Here is a 22,986-nt window from a genome sequence, read left to right on the forward strand (position 1 = left end):
ATTTCTCCCATTCCCTAAATTTTATTTGGTGCAGTGCTAACTCCTGGAGTTGACAGAATAACTCCTGTCAAGGGAAAGAGCTAGGAGTGATCTTTGATGGTGAAAATCATATGAAAGGGGGGGGGGGGGGTGTGACAGTCAGACAGGTTTGAATACTGACCGAATTATTGGTTGGGGGGGGGGGCATTTTTCTAATTGTTATACACTGATGACATTCAGATACTTATGACAAGTATGTTGCAAGCTAGAACTTCAGTTAATTGATTTCATGGGATTATTTATTGAATGTAAGGTTAGACCCAATGGTTATGCTAAGAAAGAAAATATATTATGTGTATTAGGGCCTTAGATTGTAACGTTAGGTCCTAATTAATGCAATGTCATTTTAGGGGTAACGTTATACCAGTTACAATCTAAATGGAATACATTTCACTTTACTCTCTCTTCTATCTGTATTTTTCTTCTTGAAGAGGGGGGGGGGGGGGTCCCAGGGATAATTTTAATTTTGTTTACCAGGAGGTTCCGAGCCCCCTCCCTTGTTTTTACTGTTTGATTTTTTCAGGGGATGCCGTCTGATCCCCCCCCCCCCCCGTCTAGGTTTTTAAATTTAAATGAAAATGGCGAGTTACAGTAAAATTTAAACTAAAAATAAGTAAATGCAGTGTATGATGTTAGTATTTAAAGCATGAAGCCAACTCAAATTACAGAGTGAGACTAATGCTAGTGTGAGAAAAAGCGTCGATCAAGAGTTATCTTTCCAAATACGCCTCAACACGATAGGTGGCGCTACTTACAAGGCGGTCAGACTTGAAAGGGTAAACAATCGCTTTATTTGAAATAGATATATGTGGCGAATATTTTTGAAAGGTAAACTGCTTTTCATTATCTTTGAGAAATAAATACACCCGTTTAGTATTCTAAAGATTAACATGGCTCGAGGAAATTCGAGTAATTAGTATGATTAACGTAAACATAATGTGAATGTTTTTCCATACTTACTCTGACTCGACTAAAGCTATATTTCATGCCATGATGTAAAAGTTTAAATGTTTATTCAGGGTCGTAAAAGTAAGTACGTCTATATCGTATATACTTCCCTGGTTTATTTACTGTGTAACTTGATCATACATGTATTGCCAGAAATTCCTCTTTTTTTGTTTTATCGTCACTATAATGAAAGATTTATATCTCGGACGAGGTTCTGAAAGATATGCTATATACTAATTATTTCAATTCGCTTGATAATTTTACATTCCAATGCTTAATGATTTTCTTTTTCTTCTGTACAAATGAATATGATACAGTACAGTATCATCATGTTAGAATTGTTATGTTGCAGAGCTGTGAAGAGCCTGCATGGAATTCACTGACGAAAACGGGTTGTCAGTGTCAAAAATGAGGTAAACAATATCAATAGTAAAGCATTATTTTGCATTTGAAAGATTTCTCATCATCGTCTCGCCTTTTTTGTTATCATCAAGGCTTTTTGGGGGAAAAGTAGAAAATGCTTTTGTATCTCATTCATGAAAAGGTTAGGTTATTTCCCCATCTCTTAGAGAAAAAAAAAATCACAACTATTGATGTATATTATATTATTGCAGTAGAAGGTATGTTCTTTGGATATCAACTATTCTGTTTTCCAGAAAGAGGGTTGTGATGAAAAATAATTTTGTTTTTCTTTTCAGGAAGGAGGGTTCTGAAACGCGCAGTCATCATCGAAGACATCACAGAAGATCTTCCTCAGTAATTTGTGTCTTCTTATTTGTTTAATACATAGGGCGAGAGACACTGATAACTATGCTGAATTTTTATGATGTAGCTTTAAAAAATTATCAAAAAAAATGTAAACTATACATTCTGAATGTTTGTTCCTAAATTTCACATAGTTAAAAATCAAATTTGTTAATTCATTTCATCTGTAACTTTTTTGATTTTTATCTGTAAATGTAAGATAACCCTATATGATTGAATATTTTACTTTGCAGATTCTTAAAGTCCCTCAGTCAAAGTTACCCTTAACAGATCTAGATGTCAATCAACAGGTACATTTAGTGACTGCATGTATTGTAAACTCTACAGGCAGTCTGGATTTTCTGTAACTGTGTGTCTCTGACTCTCATCATCATTTTGTTATTTAGAGGAAATGATTCAACATTTGCTACCAAGGAGTTTTCGTTACTTCTATCTTCGTTGAATTTTATTCCCATTTGTTTCTTATGCATGTACCATATATCCGCAATTTTGATGATTTAATTATATCAGTAATTTTGTATATAAAAAAGCAAATAATGCAATAAAGATTGTCAGTTTAAAATTATTTGAACTTTTAACAATAGATTATTGGCAAATCATTTAATATTCTGAAATCACTTGACTTTTGAAACATTTTAGGATGATGTCAGAGTTCCTCCATTCAAAAAGGCCAGAAAATCAGAAAACAGAAGAGTCAGTTTTGCTGACACATGTCAAATCAAGTAAGTGTAAAAGTTATTACACCTTACTGGTTCACAGTCTGAGTCTGTAAGTCTGTTTAGTGTTTACTTGAAGGTACATGTACTGGGTATTAATAAAGAAGTTTATTTAATTTTCCTAGAGATTTGGTTTTTTTTTTGGGGGGGGGGGGGTTGTTCATAATTTTGGAATGAAAATGAAATTTCTAGATTCTGAAACAAGCATTTGCACTGCAATATGTGTTCAGAAAACCCTTAGTTTGTGCATTGAATCATTTTGTGCACACAATCCAATTCTGGTTGGATTTGGTGTAACATTATTGTGAATATTAAGTAGATTTTGCCTTTATTGAAATGAAGCAAAATATTGATGTTAAAAGTAAGATGTTCACAAAGAATAGGATTGATTTTAGAATCTCATTTGGGATCCACATTATCTATAAAGTTTATCTTAAAGATTTAGTGTTTTAAAAGACATAGATTGTACATGACTTTTATTATGAAAGTAGACCAGCAGATAAACTTTACATTCATTAAAAATGTAAAAACATATGTCCTTTTACAGAGAATTTCCTAAGGACTCTCCTGGAGCCTGGCATCAGGAAAACTCTAGTGCTGGTTAGTAAATGTTGATTAGTTTGCTGATTCTAGTGCTGGTTCGTAAATGTTGATTAGTTTGCTGATTCTAGTGCTGGTTAGTAAATGTTGATTACTTTGCTGATTCTAGTGCTGGTTCGTAAATGTTGATTAGTTTGCTGATTCTAGTGCTGGTTAGTAAATGTTGATTACTTTGCTGTTTCAAAGTCATAGTTAACACAAAGAGCAATTGCAGAACACAATGCTATGTTCATTAATGAAAAAAAAAAGATTTTCACAATTTGTGGATATCAGTACTATGATCCAGAAAAAAGAAATGATCAGGTGAACTTTCGAAACAATTTCTTCCCAAAAATAATCTTGTTAAATATCTTTTAAGTATAGATTTGATTATCATCATTAGTTCAATTTAGAATTAAGGATATTATATTTTTTATATGTCTTTTAAGCTAAGATGATAATTTTTTTTTTTTCGCAGAAAATTCCCCAAGCTTAGAAGAGTAAGTTTATTTTTGATTTTCTTCATACATGTACATGTATAACATGTATGTTCAATAAAACAAGATAAAGAATAAGTTTTTAGAATCTATTCTCTAGGCTGTTTTTACTTTTGTCATAATTTTTACAAAACAGGTAATTTTATGTACATGTAGGTCCACATACTGATACATGCAGTGTATGCTGTATATTATAAATTTTGATTTTTCAGAACAATAGAACAAGAAAAACCAGAAATCTCAGGTACTTTAATATATAAATATATATACATGTATGTATGCTCTGAATTTTACATCAAACCACACTGTGCCCACAATCTTTGAATGGCGTATTTTGTTGTTGTTGATTTATTAATGATCTCATGCTTTATCAAAGGGTACAATGCCGTGTAAAATTTTTCCTTCTTCATTTTACTTGAAAAATAACGCAGTTATACAAATATATATATAATATAATATAATAGTTTATTTCCAATTTTGGGCCCAGAGGGCATACAAGATTACAGATATTAGATAGAAATGCCTAAATAATAGATTCAACATATAAAAATAGTCCATACACATACATGAACTTGTAACAGCCGGGCAAATGTACATCAGTATGTCAAAACATATGAACAGTGTGCATATAATATATAGTCATAAAGGTAATTTATACAAATATAAAGATAGTATCATGATTTGTATAAGTAATTCACCGGTCATTTAGATCTCAAAGTATTCTGTCTTTTTTTGAAAGCATTGATCCAAATATATATACACTGTACATATACACACTTTCTTAAGAATATCTTGATTCCTTTGTGTATATGATATTATTATAAATGTAATTGATTTTCGTTTACTCTGCTTGATTATAGGGCTAGACAAACTACTGACTGGCAGTATACAGCATCCAGGTTTCTCCTATGCAGAAGAGGTAACAAGCCAATTCTTGGTGTTCATATTTAAACATTGCTATAGACAAAATGAAAGACTTTTGATTTTAAGAATCATTTAACAATTGATACTGTCACATTTGTAATGTATTATACATCACTAATACATGTTTTTATCCTTCCACAGGAAGTGCCTTTGGGGGAGGAGGGGCAGTCCCTTGGGGTCCAGGTGGATCCAGTCAATCACACCCTAATTGTGAACGATGAAATGGAACTGACTGGAGTACCTGGATTAGTGGACGAACCTCCGGGTGACTTTGGAGAATCACAAGGCCAGAATAACAAAGTGGATTATAATTTTCTTCGTAGTCTTGTCTCATCTGATAAAAAGGCCAACTGGTATGGTGCTTTCTTACAAACAAATATTTTTTCTAACAAGATTTTATTTGTCCTTTTAAATACTTTGTTGCTTTATAAAGTGATTCTTACGCTAATTTTTTTAATGAATTTCCTATGGCAGCGAGTTACACATAGAAAAACCAGAGAAGTTGTTTCATGTGAAATCTAAGGAGAGTCCAGAGACGTTCGTTTACACCACCATGAACCGCTACAGCTGTCTGTACGAGGAGAATATCCAGTCCACTTTGTCTGTCCTCACAAGCGGAACCACAACTCTGTCTGATCAGGTCAGCATGTCCAGTCGGGCACCTCTCATGGCCGTTCCATCTTCCCTGAAGCCAGGTCTCAACACTACAGTAAACGATGTAGATTCACTCGGAGAGCTGGAGAGCAATCTCCATGTTCAGACTGGAGCAGACAAGCCAAAGGCAACTGGATTCCTAAAATCGCTGTTGAAAAGTGAAAAGAAGGATTGGGATAATGCAGTTTTCTTTGCCCAGTCTTCTTCCTCTGTGTCCCAGCACGAGAGAACTCAGATATTTGGGTCAGGCGATGGAATGGACGAGACAGCGGTTCTTGATAACACGATCTGGACAACGGAGAAAAGAGACTTGCCCAGGACAGAGGGCTTACTGCAGAATCATGTAACTATGGAAAAAATCTCAGTGGAAAGCAACTGTGAAAAAACTCACGTGTTCCATAGCGGGGATGCCATGGAAGAAACTAAAGTGTTCACTGGCACAATTTGGACAAAGGAAGAAATCTCTGCACAAGAGGTAGAGAAGACTCAAATGTTTGATGGAAATGGGAAAATGGACATGATGGAGGAAACAAAAGTTTTATCTGGGGGAATTTGGATGGGGTCAGATGGAAAAGCAGATGTAGAGGTGGAAAAAACGAAAATATTTGGAATGGAAGATCAAATGGAAGAAACCAAAGTCTTGACTGGAGGAATTTGGACAGGTGAGACAAAAACTAATGACAAAACTAGAACTGTAGATTTGATGGAGGAGACTAAACCTTTGACTGGACTTACCATGTTTGAGCATCCAAACCAATCAAGCAACTCTGAGAGAGCTACAAAAATTGATGAATATTCTGATAAGACAAAAAATTTTGCTCAAGATAAAATGGATGACACAGAAGTGGTGTCATCATCAATACTGAAGACAGAAAAAGAAGATTCATTGACAGATATTGGAAATAACCAAAATTTGGATGTTTCAGTTTCAAAAGAAAATTCAAATGAATTGAAAGAGGATGATTCTGATGAAGAAGTTACCTTTAACATAAAGAAAACTTTTACAGGGAGTGAAACGCTATCCAATAAGGATAAAACCTTAAAAGAGGTTAGAGAGCAAGATCCAGACACAGAGCAGAGCGAGAAAGATAAACAGGTTGAAGTCACTGTCGGTGATAAAGATGATGGGAACACCAGGTCATTGGCAGATTTGAAGGCCCGGCTGAAAGAGCACACCTCTAGATTTGATGACACACTGCTGAAACCTGAGGAAAGACAATCCAAAACAAACAATGACTTTGTGATGTCCAGCCAAATACAAACCAATTTTGGTGTTTTAGACTTGGACAAAAAACCTCAGAATGAGACACTCATGTTTAGCAATAAAAGTGCCATGTTGGAAGAAACGAAGATGATGACTACAAGTATTGAAGCAGCATCTCAGCTTTCCAAAAAACCACAGAACCAGACTCTCATGTTCAGCAACAAAAGTGCCATGCTGGAAGAGACGAAGATGGTAACCACAAGCATTGAAACGGGATCCAGTAAGGAAGAGTTTGATATGCCCAAACCTGTAGAAAATCAAACTGTTATATTTGATGATGGGAATGCTATTATGGAAGAAACAAAGGCAGTCACATCTAACTTGATAATTGAACCAGAACTGCCATCTTCTGCTGGAGCATCCTCTAGTCTGGTGAAAGAAACATCTGAGATGGTGGACAAACTTCCAACAATGGCAGGCGGCAATATGACAGTTTTCTTTGGGAATGACACGGGGGCCATGGAGGAAACCAAGATGGCCACCACTACTGTTGGGTCTTTAACAACTAGCAGTGGAAAAAACAATGGGTTGCCTTTGATGGATATCCCCAAACTGCCAGATGAAGGTGTTATAAGTGGAAGGGTAATGAATACCACTAATACCACTAGAAGTGATGAGAAACTTGAAGGTAATGAATAAGAAATAAATTAGCCCTTGATAACAATACATTCACTTGTCAAATTATATCAATGATGAAAAATGAAGTCAACAATGCATGATATGGTCTATATAAATACATGTACCTAACAATTATTGTAAACAATAGCTTTGCAAGCCTATTGAATAATTCCAATCATCATCAAACAACAAGTTGATATACATATATACAGGTACATAATACTATAGCAATAGTTGTGAGCACTGGTATTTTATTTATAGGCCTGATGGAGATTAGCATGCAGGGACTGCTAGAACAGGCACCCCCGGAGAGCTTACTGACAGACCTCACCCTGAACTCCACAGCCCAGTCCTTCAGACCTCCCAGTACCTCCTCCCAAGGTGTGGCTGCCTCCCCCGTCGACTCTACCCAGGCCCTGCTTGGTAAGGACTGGGACAATGTGACCCTCCCCGGCAACAACTCAACCCTCCACGGGGACATGACCTTCCCCAGGGACAGCGTGATGGTGACAGGTGAGGGGGAGAAGTCCCTCATCTCCCAGCTGTCCATCAACAAGACGCTCGACTGTGATGTCACTCAGGTCAGTAGTCAACACAGCATCTTTTATGTTCCTCATATTTTTCTTCGTTTTTTTTTAATTGTTACTTGTAATCCTATAAACTACTGGTGCATGTATATTTTATTCACTTTGATTATCATTAGGGCTGTGAGAATTCAGTACATGTTCATGTACTGTTAACAAAATTAATGGATATTGATTTAAACCTTTGGGATTTATGTACCGACTACTGTACACACATTGTAAAGTGTATTTGAATTTTATGAAATTCCCCATAGATTAGCAGACTTTTGAGTTTTATGGGGTGGGTAAAGAACTTGTTGCAACGAGTTTGACAGACTGTGCTACAGTAATTCCTCTTTCTTCAGAGGAATGTGTTCTAAGATTAATATCTATAGGTATTGAGTCGATTGACACAAAATTGAACAAGCATTGTAAAAAGTGGTATGAAATTCATGAATTGTTAAGGTAGTTTTAATGGTAGGTTAAGCAAATTTTAGCAACCAGACTGCCTGCATCGTGTTTATTCTTCGATCACTTTGCAGGAAGATATCTGGGACGGACCAATGACAGCCCTGTCTCTATGTAACTACCTCCATGTGATCGTGCCGTCCTGTCTCAAGGTCTCTATCACCGAATTACGGAAGACCAGGTGTAGCTTCATTCAGGAGGAGGTAAGCCTTTCACTGGCAGGGCATACTAACATTGGTTTACACAAGGTCATATATTCATTTTTACTTGGGTCTTACTGTTAACGTCTCTTTGAACAGGACATTCCTTGTGAGGATCTCCGAAGCAAACTGTCTGCACTGCTAACAGTCCAGCCCCACATTGAGGCTCAGACGGAAATTAATGCTCAGTTGATGGCGGAAGTGGAAAAGTATATTTTAAATTTTTAAACATTGATTTCTTTGCCCTAGTTCTATCAAATTCAAAATTTAAGAGATCTCTGGATTATGGGTATTTAAGGATAACTGTCTCACGCTATTGTGGCCAGGCGAAACTCATCTTTTAAATTATTTTTTCTACAGAAAGAAATTGGAACTAGAAGCCTTGGAGGAGGCATGGTCAACTGAGCCTCCTGAAATATTTCAGTTTGCACAGACCTGTAGTCAGAGCCAGGTACAGCATGCAAATGCAATGTTTTATCATTGTAATTTTGTTGTGTTAAGTTTTAGTCTTTTGTAAAAAGAATTAAATGTGTAAAACAGTACAGTACATGGTAAGGCCAAACAAAAAATTATGTTTGTTTACTGTTACATGCTGAAAAAAAATAGGGTCAGTAGGTAGGATTTTTTTTTTATTTTAATTAACACAACTTCACAAAGGTCACATAAACTGATAATACAAAACTGTTTTGCCATTGTGTCATGCTTACTTTTGTAATGTTTGCCATATGCACCCCTGCGAATGTTATTGTCATTTAAATTTTAGACCACATGATTTTATTTGACCCTTTCAGTTTTGAAGTCAAAATCGTGCCTCGTATTATAGTCTATTTTATAGAATCTAGGTACTTGTAATCAAATATAAAATCTAGGGATTTATTGATTTTAAACTTTATCTTCATTAATTGGTGGATAAAATATGTTCTAGAAATAAATGTGACAATACGAAAAATTAGTTTTTGTCTGCTGTTGTAACAATTAACATGCTTAGTAGAGATCCCCCTGAGGATTAATTTTCGATCGCGCCTGACTTTGAAATAGTATCAATAGTGAAACAGACTATACTATTTTATGCAGAATGTTCCTTGAAAATGGCTCGATATGCTAAGTTTTTATACAAAACAGACACCCATTATTTTTTTAAAAAACATGATATTGCACACCACACGCATCAAACATGGCCATGATCAAGATGTGCAAAAATGGATTTAAAATGATTTTGAAGGATAAGTTTGGAAATAAATGCAGGGAATTGATAAGATTACACACCAGGGTTGATGTCTGGTGTTCAATATTGGTTGGATAGCGAAATAAAGAAAATCTAGAAAACTCGTTGCCATCCTGTCGATTCGCTCGTGACGTTCACGAAGCTCACTGGTAGGATTTTGCATGCTTTTTGCATGTTTTTCAAGAAATTCATAAAATCGCCGACTCCTGTGGTCAAAATTATTTTAACCTCCATGTTGTTTGCCTCGTACTTCAAAATCGGGAACCTTTTTATTTCCCCCATGATATCGATCGAACACCTACATGAATGTCATGTTATTCGGCAATGTCGATATCAACTTCATTTGCTTTACGTGTGTGTATTCTTCGAACTGCAGAGAACATGGACGTAGATATCAACATCATGTTTCTTTCTGTAATCGGCTTCACTTATGATTTCGATTTCAAACGCTTGACCGATTAAGATGAATATAAAAGTTAAACGTACCCACGTGTGACTTCCGGATTTCTAACGATGAAAAAAAACAATTAGGGTCGGCGATTTAATTTAGGGTCAGTCGGGTAACCCTAAACAAGCATATTTTTTTGTTAGGCCTAACTTACTTGAACCTTGCTGGAGATCTATTGTAATTTTTTATTTAATAGAAAGAGGAGTTGCGCGAGAAGATGATGACCATGAGTAATGCTTGCGCCAGGCGGGGAAAGATTGAGTGGAAGAGAGCCACCTTACAGGCGGCCAAACTGGAGCTAGAGAAAATTCAGGTGGGTTGTGTTAATTTTTTAGTACAGAAAGATAAGAATCTTTATGTTTTAACAATTCTTTTTTGATATGCACTGTAGAAACAGAAGAATACTTGGAATTAATAAATCAGGCATGGGGTAATCGTAATAAAGTAATCGTAATTGATTATAATGATAACTCTTTTTAAAGCAATCGACCGTAATCTGTAATCAAAGATATTTTCAATTATTATACCCCCGCTTGGAAGGAAAAGAGGGTATACTGTTTTACCCTTGTGTGTCTGTCTGTCCTTCTGTCTGTCTGTCCGTAACAAAAATTTCTGTCGCATTTTTCTCAGCAACTATTTATCGCAGATGCTTGAAATTTTAACACACTATTTGTTTAGGCATGCCAAATCGTGGGATATATTTTTGTACCAATCGGATATCAACTTCCTGTTAAATGACGACTTTGTTTATTTTTAGCCCAAATTTTCGTCATAGATTTCTCAGCAACTATTTATCGCAGATGCCAGATGCTTGAAATTTTAACACATTTTTTGTTTAGGCATGCCATATCGTGGGATATATTTTTGTACCAATCGGACGCCATCTTCCTGTTAAATGACGACTTTGCTTATTTTGCATATTCACATCAGAGCGCGGGTATCACTAGTGAGCATTGGCTCACAGATATCTTGTTTGTAGTTGTAAATTTCTTCAAAAGAAAAAATGATACTTTTAACATAAAATTTTGAACTTCATGAACCAGTCAGTTGTCATTTTGTTCAGGCACATCTTTAATAAATGTGTGAAATTTGCTCCAACAATTCAGGAAGAATTTAACACCTCCTCTTATCAGGAGGAGGTGTGAAAAAAAGCAGCAGATGCTGTATTGACCATGTTGACTTTGGACAAAATGTCAGTGGGATAGCTGTTAAATGCAAGTGTTAACAATGGCTTGTTTTTTTTGGTAATATTTGTGTAATAAATGAGTATCTTGGTTCATTTTATCAGAGTTCTTTTTTGTTTTCATTAAATTGCATGACATTTTATTCACACATGCCACTCCATATTTTCATTAGATTGCTATCCATTCACACGTGCTTCACCATCATGTACCCCTTTAAAAATGAAGTTCTCTATATGGATATTTTGATCCCTTTTATAGTGGGATAATTATCCAAAATCACAGTTCAAACCTTCACACGTGATGTTTTGTGTCCACTACACAAGTATCAAAACGTCACATGTCAAACACTGGTGAAGTTTTCCAGAATCTCTCCAGCAAGAATTTGAAGAGAATGACAGCATATATATAAAAAAAAAATCAAAATACTGGGCAAATTTTTTATTTCCAGTGAATTTGAGTGTCTGGCCTTGATCCTGTGAATGGGGTTGAAAATACAGTACATTTTGCATACAGTTGGTACATATTGCATTTACATGTATGTTAATACATTCTGCGTTCTGTTTGTACAGGAGAGAAACAGAAGACTAAATGTGGAAGTGGAGCTTACCCTCCAGATGGCCACAGAAGCTGTGCAAGACATGGAGCAAGTCAGTCAGGGTAACTGTCAACTCCTCAATGTCCATGTTCTACTCAGATAGCAACAAACTGGCCACAAAGTCTGTTCTGATGGCCATAGATGCTATAATAGCTGATCTATTTGATTACGGAAATATGTAACCATTTTGAACGTTTGGAAGAAGCATACAATTAATTATAAGACTAGATTCATGAAAATCATCTTGAATTAAAAAAAATCATTTGTGCATTTTAATACTTTGATTTTTTTTTTTTTAATTTCAGAATTAATTGCAATAGAAAAGGAAATCCAAGAAATGCGGAATACTCCATCTCTCTCAGAAGAAGAAATTCAGGAATATTGTGTAGAGAAAGCCTCTCTAGAAAGGAAACAATCAGGTGATTTATTATAAAGATTCATTCAACTTTTTGTCTTGTAAAACATGTACATGTTTATTCAGTTGTTTTTCAACGACTAACCGAAATGCACGAGGTAGGAAACAAAGACATTGTGTGTCATTGTTGTTTGCATGATTCATGAAAGGAAAGCCGATCGGACAGATTTTATACACAAGTTTGGCAGGAAACATTTAACATGGCAAAAATAGATGACCAAGGGATGTAAGAAGTTAACTGTCTATAGGACTAGTTTATCGAAGCTTGAAATGGCTAACTGTGATGTTAATAGATAAAATAAACTTTTGAAAAAGGTTGTTCTGAGGTGACCCTGAAAGAAGTGTTGTAAGATCTTGTATAGCATACTGTAAATTCCTTATATTACGCGAGTACTTAATTTCGCGATTCCCTTGTTTTTTGATTCATCATGAGAATATAAAATCGTAAATGCAGAACATTTATCAATATTTATACCCCGCTCCAAAGGAGAGGGGGTATACTGTTTTACCCTTGTGTGTGTGTCTGTCTGTCTGTCTGTCCGTCTTTAACAAAAATTTCTGTCGCATTTATCTCAGCAACTATTTATCGCAGATGCTTGAAATTTTTACACAGTGTTTGTTAAGGCATGCCATATCGTAGGATATATTTTTGTACCAATCGGACGTCAACTTCCTGTTAAACGACAACTTTGCTTATTTTTCAACCAAAATTTTCAAACATATTTTCGTCAAAGATTTCTCAGCAACTATTTATCGCAAATGCTTGAAATTTTTACACAATATTTGTATAAGCATACCATATCGTGAGATATATTTTTGTACCAATCAGACATCAACTTCCTGTTAAATGATAACTTTGTTTATTTTTAGCAAAAATTTTCAAACAAATTTTTGTCAAAGAATTCTCAGCAACTGTTTATTCGCAGATGCTTGAAAATTTTACACAGTACCGTAATGTCTCGTGTATAATACGCACTCGTGTATAATATGCACCCCCAAAGTTGATAAAAAAAATGGCGAAAAAACAGCAGGTCCTATGTACAACACGCACCCAAAAAATGGCGAAATGAGCGGCCGCCATTTCCACCAAAACTATCGATGTTGCATGTTAATTTTATAATCCATGGGCAATTTCTTTAATTTTGTGATCGGAACATAGCACAGACGATGAAAATCGATGGCCGCCATTTCCCCAAATAACTATCGATGTTTAGTGATAATTTTATAACCCTAAGCGTAATTACTGTAATTTCGTGATCGGAACATGGCCTAAGCGATATTAGAGTCAAAGTTCTTACAATCTTACTTTAAAAGAACGGCATGATTTACATGGGCGGTATCAAATATCATTTGACTCTTCGTAAAGAGTTTCTTATATAACATCGGAGAAGTAGAAGATATCATACGTAGAGAAGAACGGCAACCGAGCTTAGTGCTTAAAAGTAATAATGTTTGCAGATATAAACCAAAAAAACTTCAAAAGAAATGATTTAATTGATTAATTAAAGTCAAACCCTTTGATTGTTGTTTAAATAAACATTGTGAAGAAACGTATGTATGTCGTATATCGTCATTATCAAGTCGTACAAATGATCGATGTAATTTAAGCAGTATGTATGTAAAGCAATAATGTTTAAATGCATAACTGGACACAAAGTAATTAAGTTTAATAAAATCAGAATAATTGCCTATCTACATGCACTTGAAAACACCATGTGAAGTCCGACACTAGATAGGTGCATGCTTCTGACACCGGAAATTGTTAAACAAACATTGACCATGCGCCGAGTCAACAGGTGGCTGCTTACGTAATGGCGAATACTCTGGCGATATTTAAACTTGTTTGATGCAACAAATAGCATGCGCGGATCCAGAAAATTTTTCCAGGGGGGGTCCGAAGGATAATTGTGTTTGCCAGGGGGGGTCCGAGGCATATTTTCGCGATAATTTTACTATGTAAATTTAATAAATTTTCATTTTCCATCCAGGGGGGGTCGGGACCCCCCCGACCCCCCCTCTTGATCCGCGCATGAATAGTGTTAAGAGAAGATAAATATTTCAATACATGGAAAAAAAACCCTAAGAATAAGGTATTTCTGATGCAGTAAATTTAGTATACACTCATTCAATTTGCATAACACGCTATATCGGCAGTGCAGTCACTACTCCCGTGGTATCAAGAATTACGGCTTGAAAAATTGGGGTACAATTTTTGTCCTATGTACAACACGCACCCCCACTTTTGATCAAATTTTGGCTGAAAAAAAGTGCGTGTTATACACGCGACATTGCGGTATTTGTATAGGCATGCCATATCGTGGGATATATTTTTGTACCAATCAGACGTCAACTTCCTGTTTAATGAGTACTTTGTTTATTTTAGCCAAAATTTTCAAACAAATGGTCCTCAAAGATTTCTCAGCAGCTATTTATCGCAGATGCTTGGAATTTTAACACACTATTTGTTTAGGCATGCCATATTGTGAGATATTTTTCTGTACCAATCAGATGCCAGCTTTCTGTTAAATGTCGACTTTGCTTAGTTTGCATATTCACATCAGAGCGGGGGTATCACTAGTGAGCATTGGCTCACAGATATCTTGTTCTAATAAATAGTTCCCAACTCTCAGAAAATAATAGCTAGGTTTTAAAATCCGCAAGGCATGCTTCTTACGATTTTACGCGGATATAAATTCCTCGTGTTTAATTAGGAATTTACAGTATCATAATGGAGTACCATATTTAAGAAGTCTTTTTTGGGAAGATTTTATATATTTACCTATTTATTTTTTATTCAGAATTATTGAACATAAAGAATGAAGAATTGAATATAAATGAGTAAGTATGAAATTTTTCGATCATCTTTCAAAAGTTTTTTATTGCTTATTATGTGTATGTGGTTTTGTTAGTATTTATGTGCAAATTGGCAAGATTAAATCAAAAAATAACTCTTGGTGTTGGGCTAAAAAAAAATTATTGTTTGTTTGGAATTGCCTCCCGCCTGATTGAAATATCCCCTACTGGTAAAATTTTATGAACAAAAAATAAAGATTTTTTTTCTTATATGGAGATTTTTATACTTTACCAATTTTCAATTAGTTAAACTTCAAGTTTGAAAAATGAAAAAAAAAAGTTACCTCCCTCCTGAGTGTAGAAACCTCCAGGTGGCAATTCCAATCAAACATTTTTTTTAAGGATGGCCTCATTAAACTTTTTGTACATGTGAACTTGTTATAAGTCAAGCCTACTTTATTTCAAAGTTAAGGGTGAATTATAGCTCAGAAATAACTAATATTAAACACAGGTGAACTGCCTGGGGCAAATTACATTGTAAAGTAATGCATTATATTACCATTACTTCATTTTCTTGAAGTAATCCATTACATTACCATTACATCAGTAAAGTAATGCATTACCATTACTTTGTGAAAAGTCAATAAGTTATAAAAAAGTAATTTAAAAGCTGAATAAAAGTTTTTGCAAACGTTTCATATATGAAACACAATTAATTTTTATTTATCATAATACAAAGCAAAAGTAAAGAAAAATAGAAAAGATGAATACTCAATCTTGTGTTAAAGAAAACTAAACCCTGAGAAATGACACACTGCATCTGAATAAGGAAACGTGTATAAAGAAAATTAAACCCTGAGAAATGACACACTGCATCTGAATAAGGAAACGTATGTATGGCAAAAATCACAATCCCTGCAGACACCTGTCTGATCATTCATTTCCTATTAAATTTATCACCTGTATACTGCGTGTTCACCATGATTTCAAATAAACAAGTTTTGATAGTCTGTCACATTTTAATCCTGGCAATTTCTTATCAGCTTTTGGTATGTAAACAAAAAAATGACGCAAGATTTGTTAACGTCATTAAGAATTGTGAGTTCTGTATCTCTTTCATAACTCGACAAGTGACATTCAAATATACATGTAATTGGTCGACCATTGGATACACTTTAATGAAACATTGTAAACATCAAAAATGGAAAATAGAATTCGAAAAATTTCAGCTTAAATCATGACCATGTTCCTTTAATTAAAACATATTTCTGTGCATTTAGATATTGTGAATTTGTCCATGGCATTGACAGTTTTATATCATTGTAGCTTTCATCATTTTTTCAATATCCCATAAAAATTATTTTTGCCTGCAACCAAGGTCAAAACATGTATGATTGGTTATTTTTATAAACTTAGTTATTTTTTTATGTCTAAACATTCATTTTTTGGTACAGAAGAGCACAATATCCAATCTTTAGTTCCCTAACAGTGAAAAAGCTTCTTTGATGCCACGGTACAATGTCTAAATCATGAGGGATTTTAAACTTGAGCGCTGTGATTTTTACTGCAATAATGCATTGATTCATTATATGAGGGATGTAATGAGAGCAAAAGTTTTAAGAAAAAAACCTGGTTGTGAGCCTTTAGAACTGTACAAATTTCATCTCTGATTGGAATGATACAGGTTCTCTAATACTTATACCTCCATTCATGTTAATTGTTTGAGCTTTATCATCCCCAAGTTTACTCGCTCGTCACTTATAAAGATAACAATGCATTCTTGAATTTCTTGAATATCAACAGAGACAACAACAGAATGGCTGGGGAGTGTGAGGCTCTGGCTCAGAGACTGTCTGAGTCGGCCCAGCTGGAGTCGGAGAGGGACGACATCCAGGCCCTGGAGAACCAGTCGCAGAAAGTCGGCCAGGAGATCCAGCTGTTGTGTGGGTGAGTCAGAAGTGAAGGGGGCAGGGGTACGAGAAAAGTTTTGTAGTTTGTATTGTATTTTAGCCATAGTTGAATGTTTATCCTAAAATCTTTTTAGGATTTTGGTTGTTCAGATCATATGCTTATAAGGCAACAAAACTTTACATGCGTTAACATTTTTTGATTAGCCTTGATAAACATTATCAAAAACGTTTTGTTGTTCAGCATACTGTAAACGTACTACATTTGGCTGTGTATTCTTTAAGCGCTTTTGGCGGAATGCGGCAACCGCCTAATCAAGTACATTGCCAAATGTCATGCATATATGTATGGTAATAGTCACATTCAGGAATATGCTTATTCAAATCCATGTCAACTTGTAACTAATTTCCGCCATAAATCATACACACCAAATACAGTCGTTTACAGTATTTACTGCCAAATAACTATGTTAACTCATTAAACATTTTTATTTTTTGCAGAATGAGTGGGTGGCATTTAAATGAGGACAGTTTTAAAAGAAACCACAAAGTTTTTATGCTGGAGAGGAATAAGTTACAACTAGAAGTCAAACACAACAATGATTCAATATTGTCAATAGAAATGAGGACTTGCGATACAGGTACATTAAGTGTTTTTCTTATCATCGGGGGTTTTATTTTGGGAGAGCCTCCGGTGGACACATTGATAAATTTACTCACGGGTATAAATGAATGCCAATCACTTCATTTTGAACTGGACTTGTGGTTATATGTTTTATATATAAATCCTTATAATTGCTTTTCATATGCAAGTCATAGAAAACAATGTATAGTTTTATAGGCATTGAGGAAATAACTCAGTGACAGTTTGCTGGCTGATCCTCCGTAATAGTTGGATATTTCTTTTGAAATATCAGGGAATTAGTAGTTTTATAGCCTAGATTTTGATTTTATGTTACATGTACCGAATGTAATAATGTTAGAGACTGTATCTGACAAGAACTTTGTAATATGCTTAGATATCATTGTTAAATTTCTTTTGCTTATAGTGTATCTGGTATGTAAATTGAAGTGCACCTCAGAATAAAAAAAAGGGCAATTGAGTTGTTCCCATTCTCAAATGAAATTTTTTGACAGTACAAGGATATTTGCAATCTAATCAAGATTAGATCTTTGATCCGCTCCTAATAGATAGCTATATTTTTTTTATTAGATTGGGATATTTACTGCTTCAAATCAACAATATTGTAAGAGCAAATTAAAAAGACAAATTACAATACTGTATGAGCAAATAAAAGAAACAAATTACGAGATATATGAGATACAATATTTCAAGATGAAGATGTTTATATTTGCTGTATCTTTCCATGCTGATTTGCAACCATCTGTTCAAATAAATAAGAAAAATAAAGATCTACATTCATTTACATTAATATAGCATTAAGCATTTTTCAAAGTCCCTGCTAAGTGGAAGAATTTTGCTTTGATAACAAATATCCACATTCAAACTCTTTTTCAAAATTTATTTTTGAAATACATCATATTTATGTATGAAAACAGATTAAAATAACTTATCTGTCACACATGGTAGCTGGCTTTGTTTTTGTTTTTGAAAGAAAAGTTATTTTTTAGAAGAAATTCACGAACAGTTCCACAAAATAGGTAACTGCAGACAGATGAAAACTTTAAAAGTGTCATGTTACTATTTTCAAATAGACAGCCAAGTTAATGCCTGTCATCACTTTACTTTCTGAGCAGATGGACTTTCCTGTCGAGAACAGTTTTGTTACAAGTTAGTGACAGACGCAGTGAACGGACGGTACCTGGGACAGAAGTACCGACAACTCTCAAGTCTACCTAAGGTTTGTTGGATTTACTTTTAGAAACTCCAGTGTTTTTGGTTGGTCCTGCAAATGAAACAATGTCCCCCTACGGGAATGGAATATACTTCAAACTATCAAAACTTTATTGAACCAGCATTATTATTTATTGAAATGTCAGAGGGAAGACCTTGATAAAATGAGGCTACTAGTTTAGTGTTAGAATGGCATTCAATCTCTTGAGTGTGGATATTCTGAACAAACCACTGATTTTAAAATCCTTTTAAAAACTGTGCATCAACCTTAAACACAAGAGAAATGCCCAATTTTTCTGTCTGTGTAATGTGTGTATTATCATTTTGTGAAATAAAATTTTTAAATCTTCTTTCTAACTTCATTAATTTTGAATTTTGAAATTACTAAAATGTATAGTCAGAAAGTTCAACACATGATTGTCCATGGCAATAAAAAGGTTGATAGAACTTCAAATTTTTCATGAACAGAATACGAATACATGCACTTAATAAAAGAGATAGGCAGGTAACTGGTTGCTAATTATCAATTGATTGAGAACCCTATTTATAAAGTAGATCAGGATCCAGACTGTCTAGCTGCTCATTACAAGTAAACATACATGCATGATTCTAGGTTGTGATGTTTCAGTATTTCTCAATTAAATTTACACCAATGCACAGTTTCCATATCACTTACTGGGTAAGTTGAAAATATTTTCAAGCAAGGCAAAGTACTTAAATCCCAGACGTTAGCTGATTTTTCAATTAAATCCATGTTGTGATCAAAATTAGCTCAAAATGGGTAAACCCACCAGAATTTTACTTTATGTGGTTTGTTAATCACTGTCTACAGAATCGAATCAGGTTTATGTATGTTTATTCTACCTTTGTGAATATTTTCTATGTAAAATTACAATGAGTAAACATGTTATCTAGCTGTGAAATAGTTTCCTTGCTGTCTGCCAATGGTGAAAATTCATGAAAACTATTCACCAGCAGCATTCAATTTCCTTGTTTTTATACTCGGAACACTGCTGTAATACGAGTCTTTATGTTAAATTCTAAGTCTGATGACTTTTTTCATCGTTGAAAAAAGTTTTCAGCAATATAATAAAAAACCTATTACTTACTATTTGGATGTAGCATGTACATTTTCCACAGAGACAGAAACTGTTTTCTGAGGCAAAGCAATAAGCTTGCTGTTGCCAATAAATAGGTATTTAATATGTAAGGTACAAATATACATCTTAATATTGAAATTTGTTGAAATGTGCATTTCATGTGCATTATTGAAAAGTGATGACAGCAAGTTTGCTGGCAAAAGCTCTGATTTAGGGAACTTACACAGTATGCTATGAGTTTTACATTTAGTTTTCAGGTTACAGAGAGTTCAATGTTGATCAAATTTTCATTAAAAAAAATATTGTTGTAAATAAACCCATAAGTTGCTCTTTTTTCTTTTTTTCTTTTTTTTTACTTTACAGATTCTACAAGAAGTTGGGTCTGTGGTCTTGCATGCAAACAGTCTACAGTATAACTTGCTACAGCTGCAGTTGGACCACTGTATTGTATTCAAATACCCAAGGTACTCAGTTTGATATTGGTTATAGTTAAGAGTAAAAGAACTTATAAACTACAATGTACAAGACCTGTTGGAGTGCTGGAGATTGTCTTCTGATGAATTTGTAAAATATTTGAGTTTTTTTTTATTTTAATAAGAGTCAGATCATGCAATATCCCATCTTTTTTTCTGTCATATTTTGATAGAATCTGAGTTTTATTAGTATTTGAGATATGGAGGGTAAAATACTTAAAATATAAGTAACAAGTCACTTAAATATATCCATTATAATGGAGATTTCAGTGTTTGAGATAATGGAAGTTTAACTGTAGCTAACAACTGTCAGATTAAAGTAAGGTTTTAAAATCAACAACAGGTGCTTATTGCCAATTTATACATAGTCCAATATTAGGCCTATAAAAAAAAAATTGTGTGTTTAGGGTAACACTGATGAAAAAATTAGGTTAAGTAGGTAGGGATTTTTTTTTATTTTATCAGATTTTTTCTGCATGAATCCTAAGAATGTTTGCTTGTGTCATATTTTAAAACGAATTTTAAATAGAAATAATATAAAATTCACATTCGGATAAAAACAGACATCTAAAAATGGTAGGATCGGGGCATTTTTGTAGGTTAGGTGGGGTTACCCTAAACACACAACTTTTTTTTAGGCCTTAGTTCCTCATGTTTACTTAGGAATCCTACAATTTGTTACTTATTGTCTTGTAGTTTGCATCTAGAGGTTTGGTCTCCCAAGAAGAGATGTGTTGATGTCAGCTTCCTCTTTCTACACATGGCAGACTCTCTCTTATGGAGCATTGAACCTTCACTTAGTGTGATGCATGGAAACTTGAGGTACGCAACATTATATTCATCCTTATATTCCTAATAATGAGAGCATCAAATGATGTTCACTTCAAATCCTGTCAAGCTTGTATTAAGATCCTCTTTTAACCCTGGTTTAATGATAGATCTATATTATTATGTTGCCTGTATAATATTCTATTGTATGCTTTTCTTTGCAATATAAAAAAAAAAAATAAAGGAAAGGGAAACATATTGCTTGCATGTGTGATATTGCTGTGGTTTTAAATTACAATTAGAATTTAAAGAGTTGAAAGATCTTTTACTTAAAACTTTTTTATTCAAAGCATATTTGTTCCTTGAGTAGATTTTACAAAGGTGGCGTCAAGTTCGATTTGATGTACCGGTATAGTTGATAGAGTTCATTGTACATGTACTGGAATTGAAAATCGGGGTTTTATATATGCAATCTTAATTATTTATCATTTTAAAAAAGATGTGAAGCATTAGTTAAAGCATACAGATGTGTAAGTTTTAGTGCCCTAAGGACATTTGCAGGTATATTAATCCATGTTTTAATTATCAATATATTTACGCATAAACGAAAGCTTAATTGTTAATTCAGGGAGAAAGTGTTCTTGCAATTTACCGATTTATAAATTTGACGCCTTTATTTAGAAATCTACTATAGATATTTCATAGGGGAACATGTTTGTGGGACAGTATGTCTAAAGCCTTTGGTCCATATCCTGACTCAAAATCTTAGACATTTAAATATCTTGATTATTATTTAATGATGCCTACATCTTACCAGAGAACAATATCGGCCTTGTATATGTATTTAAAATGCATTTATGAGTGAGAAAATATTTTGGCATCTATCATTTTTTTTATTCTTATTTCCTCTTTTGCAGAATGGATGCTTTATTATCTCAGATAAGCCAGGTACATGTATCCCCAGTAAACTCCTACCTCAACAGAGTGTGTGCAGCAGTGGACCTAGATTCTATACAGGAGGAGACACATCCAAAATGTTCCCTGTGTGGGACAGTGCAAGCCTGAGGCCACAGTGCAGTGTTTTACGAAGTCTGTATAGTGTAACATTGTGTGCAGTAATTACTTAAGTCTGGATAGCTGTAACATTGTGTGCAGTAATTACTTAAGTCTGGATAGCTGTAACATTGTGTGCAGTAATTACTTAAGTCTGGATAGCTGTATCATTCTGTGCAGAGTTTTATCGCATCTGGTGTAATTTCGGTGTGGTGAAGATTTTTGAGGAAGGTGGTAAAGGGGAGGAACTTCTTGAGAGATGTTTTAAAGATGTCTTCATGTGAAATTGCATTCAGATCTTGTTTTCTTTCCTTTCTTAAGGCAGCTATTTTTTAAAGAACGTTATGAATATGTAATATGAAAAGCATAAAAATGTTGACAAAAACTTACATTTCATAATTTGCAGCAAAGACTCAACCTAAATAAGTACAGTACATTTAAAGAGACTTTATATGAGTACTAAGTTTATAATAGGGCTCTTTGAAAGAGGGATCGTATATGATAAAACATTTTCTTAATAGGTTGGTTTCATATCTTTTTTTGTTTCATATATATATGTACCGGGGTACTATATTTAAAGAACCTTAAATTCTGTGTGTAGTAAATTATTACATTTAGTAGTAGTCCTGACAGTCCTACATTGAAAGGCCTAGCAATGTACATTTACTTGTATACCATGCCCAGTTGCAAAAATTATCATTAAAATGTTACTGGAAATATCTTTGATTGTTGGATTTGTATTTCTCAGTTTAATTTCTATTACATCTAGGATAGATTGGCAACAATGGATGAATTGGATTAGATTGGATTTGACTTGCCTGTATAAATGTATATCCAGTAAATACCCAGACTTATCCACTTAAAACTAGTAACCAGAACTAAGGTTCTTTGGTCATTTTTAGCTCACCGAGATGAAGTCGGGGGGAGCTTATGCT

At 34.3% G+C, this 22,986-nt stretch overlaps 1 protein-coding gene across 2 annotated transcripts; it reads left to right on the top strand.

Annotated features, from left to right (window-relative positions):
• The first annotated feature begins 765 nt into the window (after window positions 1-765).
• Window positions 766-22,772, top strand: LOC128188869 (uncharacterized). 2 transcript variants are annotated; one of them, XM_052860175.1, is made up of 25 exons: window positions 766-867; window positions 1,340-1,400; window positions 1,686-1,743; window positions 1,986-2,042; window positions 2,392-2,474; window positions 3,016-3,068; window positions 3,526-3,547; window positions 3,757-3,788; window positions 4,405-4,463; window positions 4,610-4,821; window positions 4,943-7,014; window positions 7,266-7,585; window positions 8,110-8,238; window positions 8,335-8,444; window positions 8,596-8,686; window positions 10,105-10,221; window positions 11,662-11,749; window positions 11,993-12,106; window positions 14,901-14,940; window positions 16,699-16,842; window positions 17,304-17,443; window positions 18,561-18,664; window positions 20,121-20,221; window positions 20,927-21,052; window positions 21,916-22,772. In XM_052860175.1, exons 2-25 carry the CDS (start codon window positions 1,357-1,359, stop codon window positions 22,061-22,063), a joined length of 4,464 nt encoding a protein of 1,487 aa, XP_052716135.1. In that variant the 5' UTR covers window positions 766-867; window positions 1,340-1,356; the 3' UTR covers window positions 22,064-22,772. The 2 variants fall into 2 exon arrangements, with proteins under 2 accessions (XP_052716135.1, XP_052716136.1); XM_052860176.1 differs by having other exon boundaries at window positions 770-815.
• Window positions 22,773-22,986: the final 214 nt, after the last annotated feature.

This window comes from Crassostrea angulata, chromosome 6 (genome assembly GCF_025612915.1).
Source record: "Crassostrea angulata isolate pt1a10 chromosome 6, ASM2561291v2, whole genome shotgun sequence".
NCBI lineage: Eukaryota > Metazoa > Mollusca > Bivalvia > Ostreida > Ostreidae > Magallana > Magallana angulata.

Coding starts and splice junctions, on each gene's coding strand:
- LOC128188869 (XM_052860175.1), top strand. CDS start 1,357: ATGGAATTCACTGACGAAAACGGGTTGTCAGTGTCAAAAATGAG. Junction 8,687..10,104: donor AGACCTGTAGTCAGAGCCAG/GTACAGCATGCA, acceptor TTTATTTAATAG/AAAGAGGAGTTGCGCGAGAA. Junction 20,222..20,926: donor ATTGTATTCAAATACCCAAG/GTACTCAGTTTG, acceptor ATTGTCTTGTAG/TTTGCATCTAGAGGTTTGGT.